We start from the raw sequence: 14,504 nt of genomic DNA on the forward strand, positions 1-14,504 counted from the left end.
CATGGACACAGGGAGGGTAACATCACACACTGGGGCCTGTCAGCGGGTAGGGGGCTAGGGGAGGGATACCAGAGGGTGGGGGATAGGGGAGGGATAACATTAGGAGAAATACCTAATGTAGATGACAGGGTGATGGATGCAGCACACCACCATGGCACGTGTATACCTATATAACAAACCTGCATGTTCTATACATGTACCCCAGAACTTAAAGTAAAATAAATAAACAAAATACTAATTGTATTTTTTTCACATATTTCTTTGTAATTAGCATATTTAAAATGTGGTCTGGATTTTCACTCAACTAACATATAATTTACTTTTTCTTTGGAACAGTTCTCTAATAAAATTATTACATTATACTTTATAGCTCCTATGAGACACAATATTTTATTACAGATTTCATTGCCTTTATCAGTACTATGAGTACACAAGATAAGAGCATATTATTTTATAGGAATTTAGAACACAAAAGCTGTATCAACATTTACACATTTTATATGTCTGGATAGAAATGTTAGTTCATAAATCTGCAGAATATTTATTTTATATTACTATTTCATTTATGCATCTCCTACAAACCAAAAAGATTAAGATTTCTAGCCTCCCAAGCTAGTTACATGCCAGTGATTACCAACCTTAATCCTTATTTTGCTTAATTTCACTGAACTCTGGAAAAGGCCTCTAGGAATACAAAAATAATTCCATCAAAGAACTTAACATGATAGTAATTTTTTTTTTTTTTTTTTTTTGAGATGGAGTAGCACTCTGTTGCCCAGGCTGGAGTGCAGTGGTGTGACCTCAGCTCACTGCAACCTCTATTTACTGGGTTCAAGTGATTCTCCTTCCTCAGCCTCCTGAGCAGCTGGGATTACAGGCATGTGCCACCACTCCCAGCTAATTTTTGTAGAGAAGGGGTTTCACCTGTCTCAAACTCCTGAGCTCAAGTGATCTGCCCGCCTCAGCCTCACAAAGTTAGGATTACAGGCATGATGCACTGTACCCCACCTAATGTGATAGTAATTCATTTTGACTTTACAGTTTTCTTTCATTTAAAAGATTGGGAGTTTGGAAATACAGTGTAATGAAACAATATGTCATGGTAGAAATTGTCTTGGCAGTATTTGGGAACACCTGCCTAAAACTAAAGATCCAACTCCTATACCTAATTAGGGAAATCTGGATCTCCAAAAGTCTAGGCCTGAGTGCTTTCTATTCTGTGTGAAACACACAATTGCAATGCTTTTCATCCACTATCACCAGTATACGCTGCAAAGTAATGTAGTTTTGAAGGTCAGTTTAAAGGAACTGCAAACACTCTGAAAACTTAAACTTAAGCCTCATTTCGAAATATTATTATATATTTGCATGGTAAAAAGAGTCAAATACCTGCCCCAGGCTGCCTCATTTGTAGATGCTTTATTAACTGGAACACAGGAGGAGTCAATGACAGTTGATTTGTTCATCTTGTAGCAGAAACCACAGTCTGGATCCAACATACATTCATTACAGTAGCTGAAAAATGAAAAGAGTTATCGTTATGTTGGCAGAGACAACTGGTGCTCACCATATACTGGACTCCATGTGCTTCTCTGCATTTTCCACTCTTTTGTGCAGTAAGCCCAAGGCCTTGCGACTTGTTTTGGCCAAGGAAACTAACATGTGCTGAGCCAGGTGAGAGCTGGCTGGTCTCTTCAAATTCTCCCTGTTTTGGCCCCGGCAACTTTGGAGGCTGCTTTGAGCTGAAGGAGGCTTGGATCTGAGAGACTGAATGTAGAAGAGTCTCCATCAATCTGGAACAAATAAACTTGCTTTCCTAAACCACTGAGATTTGTTACCAAACCGTAGACTGACTCATTGTGATCCAGCCCTGACTGTTCCAAGTTGCATCAAAGCATTCATTTCTCTTAATTGTCTACCTCATACGCTATCTATTTTAAAAACTGAAAATAGTTTTTTTTCCAATACATATCCTGAAAAAGAAAATTCAAACAATGAAAAACATTATGTCTAAAAAAAACCCTTAAAAATACTACTACTCAAACATGGCCATTGTTAATGTCTTGGTGAAATCTGTGCTTTCAGCAAACATATACTGAGTGTCAATGACACATTATTCTTAATTTAAAAGAAGTAGGTATAGGAACAAAGACTATCATCTAATCACATCTGCTAATTGGATCACAAATTCATAATCAATTACTAATTGCTCATTTGACAGCAGTATTCTCACTGTAGAAAAATTCTGAAGAAGCAAAAACCTTTAGAGGGCAGGGTTTGCCAACTAAAGCCTACATCAATATCATGCTTATAGGATGAGTTTTCTCCCTGTCACACAGTCATTTTCCAGACAAAAATTCTGGAGCATTTTACAGATGGCAAGCACATTCAGGGTGCCACAGATACTAAAGATGAATCAGACAAAATCCATGCTGTTTTGTAGATAAAAGGCAAGCATGAGAAACAGAACAATGACAGTATTTTGGAAATTGGGTATGAGCTACCTGGGACAGGGGCCGATTCATTTAACTATGAGAGCTGGGAACCATTTTAGATGTGACATTGGAACCAGATCATAAAAGAAATTTACCAGGCAAAGAGGTAAAGCAAAAGGCGTTTCAGAGAACTGCTTATGTTGTCATTAAAGATCAGTCAGCACGCACTTATGAAATATCTACTGCATACAAGTAATGATACTAAGGGTTGTGAAAGGAGAAACACGTCATCTGAAAAAGACATACACGTTGTTTGAAAAGACTGAGAAAGAATATTTCTTAATGTTCAAAATCAAAATATTCCTTTGATTCATTTACCTAAATGTGAAGGCACTGGTGATATGGTTTATATATTTGTGACTTCCAAATCTTATGTTGAATTGTCGTCCCCAAAGTTGGACGTAAAGTCTGGTGGGAGGTATTGAATCGTAGGGGCAGATCCCTCATGAATGGTTTAGCGCCATCTTCTTGGTGATGAGTGAGTTCTCACTCAGATCACATGAGATCTGGTTGTTAAAGAGTCTGGAACCTCCCTCTTCTCTCTCATGCTCCTGCTTTCACTATGTGAGGTGCCTGTTCCACCTGAGCCTTCCACCATAAGCTTCCTGAAGCCCTCACCAGAAGTAGTTGTCAGCACCATGCTTCCTGTACAGGCTGCAGAGCCATGAGTCAATTAAACCTCTGTTCTTTATAAATTATCCAGTCCCAGGTATTCCTTTATAAAAATAAAAACAGACTAATACAACTGGCCTGGTTTAAAAATTAGATTTGTTATCATTTCAGCTTCCTCCTGTAAACTCTTCCTGAGGTAGACAGTCACCCCTAGTGTTGAATGAGACTTCAGCCCTAGACAAAAAGCAAAAGAGAAGCCATTCAAATGTACTGAGAGGTGATTCAGTAATGTAAATATAAAATTTTCCACACCTGTGATAAGCATGTTAAACCAAACTGAAGGCTTTAGAAGTAAGTACCCTGAATGTCTGGCTTTGAGAGCCAGGCTAGGCTAATTTGGAAAGGGAGATAATTTCTACTAGTATTTTATTTGTGTATTCTGTCCATATGAAATTAAATTTAACAGTGTTAACTGTTTCAGTGGCCTTAAATAATACTCATAGGGGAAAGGTCAACTCACCCATTTGCAGAGAAATTATTCTCAATTTTATTTATCTGAAAACATGTAGTCCCTATAAAAGTCCAAAAAGCATAATGATAAAGGCTATTACTGAGAACTTCTTGTGTGTACATTTCAGACATATGAGATGTCATTCATAACAAATAACTACCTCCATTACTTAAGCATGACACCAGCTTCCCACTTTTCCTGATTACTTATTAAATGATCTTCCTGTGACCTACTATGTGACAGGCACTATTCTAGATGCTGGGACATGTGAGAGAACAAAACAGTCACTGCCCTCATGAAGCTGATCTGGGTATTAGACCTCCTGATGACCACCAGTTAGCTAACCCCTCTACGTGCTCTCTATTATCAGTTTTATCCTTTCTTTAGCCTACTGATCACTACCCATCATGTCAATATCCTAAATTTCCCTTCTCCTCTATCATTCCACTATACCCATCTAGCAAAAATCCTGCCCTATATGAATGCAAACATTTGCCTTTTCTGTGACTTCACCCTCACAGCCAAAAGTCGCTGAAGGAATCACACAGAGCAGTTGAGTAGCTCTTCTATAATTCATGATCACCAGCCTCAAACGGATTCTCAACAAGCCTTATTTAGATGGCTTTAGTCAATATGCAAATCATAAAGCTGCTTAGCCCCTTGATTTCTAATTCTTTGCTTCCGCTTAACTTTCTCCACATCTTGGAAGTTATTATCTATGACTGGGTTCAGGAAACTACAGCTGCTGAGAAAAATCTGGCCTACCACTTATTCTATTAAAAAGGTTTACAGAAACACAGCCACATCCATTTGTTTACTTACTGTTTATGACTGCCTTCATGCTTTAAGGAGAGTTGAGAAGTTGTAACAAAAATGATGGCCTGCAAAGCTGAAAATATTTCTTATCTTGCCCTTTACAGTAGAAGTTTGCTGATCCCTTATCTACAACACCTATATAGATCCCCTGTGCAGATATTTCACTCCTTTTGTTCAAATTCCCTAACCTCCTTACTCCAAGAACAACTGCTCTTCTACCTCACAGAAACCTTCAACATTCCCCACCGATCTCTCATTCACTCCATGGCTTCGCTTCCCTCTCTATAGAACCTTCATGTGAATCCCCTCTCACCAGATCCTCAATGTCTTCATATTTAGTTTCTTCTATTGCAGCTTCCCTGCAGAGCTTCATGTTTGGCTCTTTCTGATCCCTTTTCTACCTCTAGACTATTCTGTACTAGCAGAGAAATAACACAACCAGGCATATTGATACAAATATACATTCACAGATTTCAACCGTACCTGGATACTCACTGTTGCCAGGAAACTTTTCCTGTCCCTAATATAGATAGATTTCCCAAACACCCACAACTCTCTTCAAATCGCAATCCTTATTCCTCCACAACTTTTTTAGAAGATGGACTTGTATTCATTGGGCTCAGAACATGCTACTCCATAATATGGCACCTTGGAGCTTATATCATAACCTCACCACTTTTGCCTCTGAAGCATGGTCATAAAAAAAAAAAAAATCTTTGGGTTGTGTGTGGTGGCTCACACCTGTAATCCCAGCACTTTGGGAGGCTGAGGTGGGCAGATCACAAGGTCAGGAGACAGAGATCTTCTTGGCCAACATGTTAAACCCCATCTTTACTTAAAAAAAAAAAAATTAGCTGGCTGGATCATGCCTGTAATCCCAGTTACTCAGGAGGCTGAGGTAGGAGAATCACTTGAACGAGGGAGTCACATCAGAGGTTGCGGTGAACCGAGATCGCACCACTGCACTCCAGCCTGACAACAGAGCAAGACTCTGTCTCAAAAAAAAAAAAAAGAAAGAAAAAGAAAAAGAAAAAAAAGAAAGATCTCTGACCTACATTCTCTGAAAGCAGGTCCTAAAACCCTCAGCCTCTACACCCAGAGGCCAAGAGGAATCTGAACAAACAGGCCTCGCCGAGTTCTTCCCAGGTTATTACCATTAGATATTACCTTTTTGTTCTCCACTCTTATTTCCAACTACTGTTCATAAAAATACACTTTTCCCTGGGCACAGTCTTTATGTCTGAAGTCTGTGTCACATAAAACTTTGGTTAAATACATTTGTTATGCTTTTCTCTTGTTAATCTCTCTGTCACAGTAATGCCCATTGTGACTCTTGAGGTACGTCAAGAAAAGATATTTTTTCTCCCTTACATCTTACCTCTCAGCAAAAACCTGAAGGGACTAGGCATGAATTTTCTGACATTCAAAGTCAAAAACAAACAAAAATATCTACATCCATATCTGTCCTCACCTCTTTTCCTCCAGCCTCTGAAAATCAAATGTTCAAACTCATGGACCAAACTTTTAATTTCATTTCTCTGGCTGTAACCAGGACCAACACCAAGTCTCACTAGTAATTTTCTTCCCTTTATCTTTCCAAACCTCTCCCAAAACATCCTCCATAGTGTATGTGCAGGTGTAAAGCCTTTCATTTATTAAAAAAGCATGAAAACTATTCCTTCTGCTACTCCATACTGCCCCTTCAAACCATTTCATTCAGGGAAAGGAGGTCAAGTATTAAAAAGGCTTCCATTTCCTTCCCATTCCAAGAGTGGAGCTCTGTGTGGGAACTGATGTGCTTATCTGGACTACGCCCCTCTCTGCCTTGGTCTTCTGGAGGCAAGACAAGATTTTCTACCACTCTTTCATCCTTGACATGGAATTTCTTTTTCATCATATAGACAATCATATGGCAAAATTCTTCCAAATATTATAAGATTCCCAACTTCAACTTAACATTTAGAAGGTAGCAAAAACTTTAAATATTCTGGGGAATCTGCTAATTGACCTTTTACAGAGAGCATGTATTATAACAACAGTTTTAACAATGGCATTTTTACAGAGGAACAACTTCTACAAGTGGCTAACTGTATTTTTCACTCAAGATTTGCTCTTTAAGCCTTTCTTGAACATGGCCTGATAAATTTATGTAAGGTCTTCTAAATATAAAAACTGAGAATTTAAATACATTGGCACAAAGTCAATGCTCATAAGAATATTCTAAGCATAGACTGAATTTTGTGTGTGTGTGTGAAAAGCAGGTATTGGGCATTAAGGCCTATTTGTCCCCTTTCATAGTGTGACCTGGACTAAATTCTAAAATCTAGACTTCAAAGATTTCTCTCTCAAGAACACACAATCTCTTACAATCCACCCAGTTCCAAGATTGTATATGAAAAAAGAAGACAGAAATACCTATGATCTAACCCTAAATTCACACAAACTTCAACAATGTAAAAACCTATTAGAATGTTGCAACTTCTCATAAACATTTACTCTTACATACTAATTTCAAGGGCAGAAATTATAGGTGTGCTGTACATGAGGAAACTTTATAAGAGAAATAAATATGAAAGTATTTACATAAGGACTATGCCTTATAAAAGGAATTACAGAATTAATTAAATAAAATGATATACAATTTAAATTTCAGACTAATCCAAATTTAGTAAAGCTGATGGAGATGACCTTCACTGCAGAACATACAATGCTCTTTACTGACTGGTAAGCAAAATCGATTCTGAGCACCCAATGGATAAGGCCATGGTTACCCAACTCAGTATCTGTAGAACGGCATGGAGCCCACCACAGGGTGGATCCCCAATATATATTTATTAAATGAATCAATGCACAACAGCTCTAGAAATAAAGGCATTCTTATAGGTTTATAAGCTAGTTTGTACTTTGTTTGTGGAAAATAATTTTAGGGGGTACATGAATTAAGGTAAATATATTAGTAATTTTAAAAATGAAATATAAAGAAGGCAAAACTAATTGTCAAAGGGTATTTTAAGCTAAGCCTGGTTGTAACCTGACAAGCCACAAATACTTGATTAACACCCAAAGTGGAACTGGTTGGTAATTCTGACAACTCACTTTCAGAAAGCAACAACGGCAGCAAAGGTATGGGGGCGCATGGCAACATGTTCAAGCTTATGTACATGGCATTTGAGGTCGGGGCATGGAAAATTACTGAGGCACTGTGTATGTTATTTGTGCATGGGAATGAAATTCCTTGACCCTGAAAACAGGACAGGGAGTGGAGTGTGTGATGTGATAAGGAGTGCTGAAGACAGTCTCCTAAGAATGCAGGGCGAGTGTGTACAAGGTCACAGATGCCTCAGCTACCCACTTTAAATTACCATCTTGTGGAGGTTTGTAGGCAGTACAAGCCCTTTCAATAAATACTTGGTGGTCTCTCTTGGAAGAGCGCACCATTAGCCCCGCTCAGCTGGAACTGTCTGAGTACTTCATTCTTGACGTTCACTGCAAGCTATAAGGTCTGCAACTGGTGCCCCCAACGTGATCACCTTGAATTTACACTTAAAAGGAGAGCTCATCAATTTTGGGGGAATCCTGGTAAGAGGCAGTCCTGACTCCAATCAGGAGGATGGGCTGCACATGTAAAACATCATGGGTCAAGAAATGACCAAAGAGCAGAAAGTATTTTTTAAAACAGTGCAACAGCTACTTAAGGCTTTCCAGTGCACTGTAGACCCTGGAGCTCTACATAAGCAAATGCTCTTCATTCAGTGGGAATGCTCTTGGTTTCCTGATCAAGGAACCTTAGATTTGGAGTTACGGGAGCAGGTAGGTCACTGCCTGAAAGGAGGATATGAGCAAGGTCATTTGACTAATGTTACTGTTTTGACCACCTGGGCACTGGTACGCCCTGCGTTGTATCCTTTTTATCTGCCAGATTGTGGTGAGTCAAACCATCCATCTTCTTCACCTGAAGGGAATTCGGGAGATTTAAAGGAGAAGGAAAAACAGAAAGCAGAACAACAGGGAGAGGTTTCTCTCTCCACTTCATTCCCTTCTATGGGGAATAAGGAAGATATTTTTTCTAGTGAGGATGACAGAACAGAGCCTTTTCCTCCCCCTATAGAAAAGCTATTGCCTTCTTTCCTCCACTCTTAAAGGGACCTGCATCTGTTGGCTCCATTCAGGCAACAGTGCCTCCCATTCCCCTTAAAGAGGTTGAAGGCAGTCCAAAGGACAGTTCTTGGGTTAAGACCCCCGGTCAGCGGACATCTATATGATGGATGCTGCTGGAGGGGTGCCTCCGGGAGGGAAGAAAAGTGGCTGATTCCGATTGTCTTCCTAATATGCAAGTTCTCACTTCCTACTTCCAGCATCGACCTTTCTGGCCTTGTCTTTTCCCTGTTTCCTTGGAGTATCAGGGAAAGTTGCATGCTGCCTCCTGGGTTTTATCCCAGAAAGCTCTGGCTTTCTTGGGCCTGGGGCAGGAGAGTTGCTAAGATGCCATGGAGTGCACATTTAGTCACTGGCCATCTAGGCGAGTTGCCCCTTTCTGGGTTTGTGGTGACAAAGGGAAGCCAGGCCGAGTCCCCGGGTGGCTGCAGGCAGCTCCAGCCGGTCCTGAGAATCCTCCTCACCATGGTCACATGCCTCAGTAACTGTGCCCAGAAAGTGGCCTGCTGCCTGCTGTGCTGCTGCTTTTCCTGCTTCTGCCCTTCCCTGCCACCCCTCACGTCTCAGCTGACAAGCAATTCCTTGTCTTCCCTGCCCCCCATGGGAAAAGGCTAAAAAACAGTTCATTGCACCCCAACCTTATTAGCCTAAGGTAGGCAGAGGAGTGTGGAGCAGCCTAGAGCACAGAGCTCTGGGGGAGAAGCCCGCTAACGAGGGGTGCTCTCCCTTAGCCACGTGTTAAAGGCTAACTAGGCTGAGGTGGACGAGCTCTGTCAGCTGCTGTCATCTTCAGAAGACAGACACAGCAGGAAGGAATGTTTTGCTTTTTTATAAAATGTTTAATAACACCATGGGTAGGAAACTTCAAAGCAGACCCTGAAAGTCTGCTCCCTCCTGAGCCACTCTGCTTGGGGGTAGTAAAAGTAATAAAAAAGCCCAGAATATTTTCAGTACCTTACCTAACAGGGTTGGCTCCAAGCGTAGGTGGCTTGAAAGGTAAGGGGAGTGGTTTTCTCCCAGCCCGTCACCCTCTTGCGTCCTGCCTCTGCGCCGACACAAGGACGTTACCACCTGGTCATTCTCTGGCTTCTTGCTGCTACTTATAGCTTTCCTTCCTTCCTCTCAGGGCAAGATTAGCAACAGGTGGCAGGCTGTTAAAAAGAGAGGCTGCCTAAGGAGCCCGGAGCAGATGGGAAGAAACCGGCCAAGCCCTACTTTCCCAAGCTCACTTCTAAGACATTCCAGCTAAAGGCTAATGCAAGAAAATGGCCAGCACCTAAGGACATTTAAAAACGATTTTTGTTTTTGTTTTTTCTTTTTTTACACACTTAAGCTAACTCAATGCAGGTTTATTATCCTGGCGACTTGTAGTCAAATGGTAATAACTTTCAAGGGCCAAAATGTAGTAAAAACCACTTAAAATACTGATCCTTTCCATGTTTTAGTTTAGCAGGTAGGCTTTATATTTTGCCATTTCTGTATTTTATGTGCTGTGTGCCCGTCTCATAACCCCTCTAAACATGTACAAATGACCACAGATTTAATAGCTTCTTTTATCATAAAGGAGGGCCAGTGTTGCATCCAATTATCAAAATATAACCCTGCTACTCTTTGACTACTAGTAGGTAAGGAACAAGTTCATACCCTCCTAGTTTGTGATCTTAATTGGCAAGTAGCAATGGCAGACTTTATCAGTAATATCAGCTTCCATTTACCAGCCTCTCAGCTCCTGAACTTTTTACAAACTGTGCCTGTTAAATTTGTGTCTATTATTGTCTCTAAGCCCTTGCTTCACACCACTACTGTCTTTACAGATGGTTTATAAAAAACTAAAAGGACAGTTATAGTGAGGCAAGATTCCATGCAAAATTGGCAACACAAAATCAGGAACATTTTAAAACTATGCAACAGGTGGCGTTATGTGCTCTAATATGGGCCTTACAAACTTTTCCTTACCAAAACATAAATATAATTAGTAATTCTGCTTATGTGGTATATAGTATTACTCATTTAGATCTTGCACATGTGAAGAGCATTACTAATGAATCTCTACTAGCTTTGTTTCTTACAGCGCAAGAGCTCCTCTGTGCCCATCATCACCATCATTACATCACCCCTATTCGCTCTCATTCTAAGCTACCTGGTCCCTTATTAGAAGGAAACGCTCAAGCTAATGCTCTGGTACAACCACAAATGTGGTTTGCAGATTCTTCTGCATTTTTGCAAGCTCAAGCTGATCATGCTTTTATTCAGCAGAATGCCCGCAGAATGAAAGTGTTGTTTCATTTAACACTTGCTCAAGCTCGCATGATCATGAAAACTTGTCCTGATCGTCAATAGCATTCTCTCCTTTTTCCTTAGGGCTTAGTGCCAACCCACGAAGTCTGATGCCTGATGCTATCTGGGAAACTGATGTTACTCAGAATAACATCACCCTTTGGAGGTTTCAAATTTCTCCACGTTACCGTGGACACTTATACGGTCTTGATACATGCTACTTCCCCAAACAAAAAATACTAAAGATACAATTTTTCATTTGTTTAAATCTATTATAACTTTAGGCCTTCCATAAACTATGAAAACTAATAATGGACTTTACTCTCTTAGTGCTCAATTTACATATGCATTGCAAATTTAACACATACAACACAAAACTGGCATCCCCTATAACTCAACCGGTTAGGCCATTGTTAAACAAGCTCATTAAGCTCTTAAAATATATCTTAATAAACAAAAAAGGGGGACTATGGGGCTCTCTCCTTGAGAGCAGGACCTGTCATTGGAGAATCAATCAACAATGCTGGTGATGACTCGGAAGGCACCTGACACTACCAGAGGACAACTAAAGAGATTGGATCAACACACAACTATCCAGGAAACCCCTGCAACTGCAGAGAACTGGTTTCTTAGATAACTGGCAGTAATTGGGGAAACGTCTGAGAAAGTAAGGCAGGAACAGATGTTAGGGTGGCTGGTAATTCTTGTCCTTTGCTAAGTGGGATCAGCTCAAGAACATGTTTATTGAAGTCATATTCTAAATCCCTGTTCTAAAGGTTATCACATGGTGGGATGCCGACCTGCCTTTGTCATCTAATACTATTTTTTGGACAGGTCAATAGATGCCCATCTTAACCCTTAATTGAAAATTTGAGATGGATTAAACGTAATGACTCCTTGACATGATTGTCTAGTAATCCCTCTGTTTTTCCACAATAGCACATAATAAGTGTGTTACTCTCGTTCCTTAGGAGTATTTGTACAATCAGCCCCAAAGGGATGCTGAGCTTGCAAATCTGACCTTTATTTCTGCTGCTGCCACTAATCTTACTGAGGTCTCCAATGAAGCCACACAAGTGCCTGATCTTCCCATATGCCATCTGAGTAGGGACTGGTGACGTAAGTTTGAGGCTATTTGTTGGTCTTCGTGTAGACAACCCACATTGAGCCAAGAGCCTCTGTTTAATAATAACACCTTACTTGATTGGGGTCCCCATGGTTATCTCATGTTTGCAAATCAAACTATTGGATTTCGGAGTCCCTCCAATAGTTCTATCCCTTGGTCAGCCTATGGGCTTTCAGAACATTACAACTAAAAGGGAAACAAGCTTTAAGCCCTGCTCATGCCCAAATTTGGAGTTTAGGACTTCCCTTCTTTAAAAAGGTTCTTTCACATGGTGAGTATATTATTAGTCATGGCAACTATACCCTCTTTTTGCACAATAATATTACTGATACAATCATGATTTGTACTACGTACCCTTATATACTTCTGTTTGGGCAAGGCATTCCTAACATAGAGCAGAATCAATCCTTTTATAGTATTAAAGTATCTTCCAGTAGTTGGTATGCTACATGCCTGTCTCATCAAAATGTTACATAGTTAAATATAACCTATGTCATGATTTTAAAACGGCAAGCAGACTGGTGGCTGCCTGTAAATTTAACCCAAAGTTGGGAAGGAGATTCCACCTTGCAGTAATTTAGAAAAGCACATCTGCAATGGGCTTATCATGACATTCGTCTTCTCAAATTTCCACTCCTGAGTGTGTGTTAAAGAAACAACTTGAAGAATAGTTGCAGCAGTTACAAACAAGTACCCTTCAGCAAATACAAGAAGGCTTTCAGTGGTTAAACCGGAACACTTGGTTGTCTGGGTTAAACATACACATTTGGGTGATGGTCGCTATACTTATTCTATTTTGTATCTGTTTGCTAGGCATCTGCAGATGGCTCTGTGCTGCCACCCGACACATATACAACCAAGAAAGAGTGGCTTACCTTGCATTGAGTGCCCAGCATGCTGTAAGAATTAACGAAGCGGGAGGTGTAGGGTGCACGGTAACATATTCAAGCTTATGTACATGGAAAACTACTGAGGCACTGCGTATGTTTTTTGTGCATGGGAATGAAACTTGACCCTGAAAACAGGACAGGGAGTGGAGTGTGTGGTGTGATGCGGAACGCTGAAAACAGCCTCCTAAGAATGCAGTGTGAGTGTGTACAAGGTCACAGGTGCCTCAGCTACCCACCTCAAGTGACCATCTAGTGGATGTCTGTAGTTAATACAAGCCCTTTCAATAAATACATGGTGGACGGATGCTGGGGCGGACTCTCTCGGAAGAACTACCCATTAGCCCTGTTCAGCTGGGATTGTCTGAGTACTTCATTCTTGGCGTTCACTCCAAGTTATAAGCTCTGCAAAGGCTCCGTGAAACCCACACAGAAAAGCCAGAGAAAGAGCTCTCTTCGAAATCACAGCCTGTAAAATTTCATAGTAAAAGGACATTATAATATTTAGAGGGAATTTTTAGTAAAGAGGTATGCCTGCCATTCAACACTATTGTTCCTGATTATGGACACCTTTCCCTTGGGGAAAAATAGCCAGTGGTGCTCCTCTACTGTGAGGTGTGACTGCTGGGGGAGCTGAATGCAGATATACAAGAAACTCAAATAGAGGAAATTATGGAGTCCAGACAAGCACAGTTGGAACCAAATGGTTATTTTCTTGCTAGCTGCAGAGAAGAAATATTTAACTTTTCAATCTCTAACCTTTCTTTTTAGAAAGGGAAAAAATCTCTGACTTTTCAGAAAGGGAAAAAAATAAGTATTCATATATTTAGAACAAAACTGGCTCTAAAACCTAAAAATGCTTCCAATTAAAGTAAAAAAGAGCAGGACAAAAGGCTGCTTAGTGTCTAAGGAAGAGAAAGGATGGCCTATTTTCATTCAATCAATCGTTTATATGTTTCACGTGGCAACCAAGGTCTTAGCCAAATGTGCTCTCTGCTCAGAAAATCTTTTAAAAATTGATTTGAGTTAATTTAGAACATTTTTAGTTTCTACTCTGTGAAGCTGGGTGTGAACTCAGCCCCCTGGAAAATGGTCCATTTGTTTTTAAGTATGTCTCATTAAACTCAATGAGATGGAGCGTTAAGAACAGTGTTTGATCTTAAAATGCCTGTCTCCAGAATGCCCTAAATTTCAGAAAATCAGTGGTGGTGAATGCAGGTGTGGGAATGATCCATGGCCGCAGGTCCAATTTCATTCTCTGCAGATAACTGTGTTCACTCCCTCCTTCTTCATGCGCGAATTAACACCCCATTTTGTGCAATGTCACTCTCTTTCTCCTAAGCTATTCCAAAACGTCCATATTCTACTATCCCCTTCCTCGCTGCTCTCACCAGCTTCAGCAGGTGACCTCGGAATCTGGTTTACCAGAGAACACTTCCACAATTAGTGAGGACAAGGACTCCATGCCTTCCTTGGAACCTTGCGAAGGACAGATTCCTATATCAGCACTGAAAACAACTCTGGAACACCTGCCTTTTTTCCCTGCCAGAGCGTAGATGTAGGTTGATTCCCTCTCCCTATTTAACGGTGTAAGTAGGAAACTCATGAGAATAAAAAAAAATTCT

At 40.4% G+C, this 14,504-nt stretch overlaps 1 protein-coding gene across 1 annotated transcript in view; it reads right to left on the reverse strand.

The window, feature by feature from the left end:
• SLC2A13 (solute carrier family 2 member 13) overlaps window positions 1-14,504 on the reverse strand; it is a 351,790-nt gene that overhangs the window by 74,051 nt on the left and 263,235 nt on the right. Inside the window, exon 7 of the mRNA XM_032248333.1 lies at window positions 1,390-1,515. Within this exon, the coding sequence (XP_032104224.1) occupies window positions 1,390-1,515 (126 nt within the window). The remainder of the gene's footprint in view (window positions 1-1,389; window positions 1,516-14,504) is intronic.

The sequence above is a fragment of the Sapajus apella genome, unplaced genomic scaffold, assembly GCF_009761245.1.
Source record: "Sapajus apella isolate SASKATOON/1434 unplaced genomic scaffold, GSC_monkey_1.0 scaffold66, whole genome shotgun sequence".
NCBI lineage: Eukaryota > Metazoa > Chordata > Mammalia > Primates > Cebidae > Sapajus > Sapajus apella.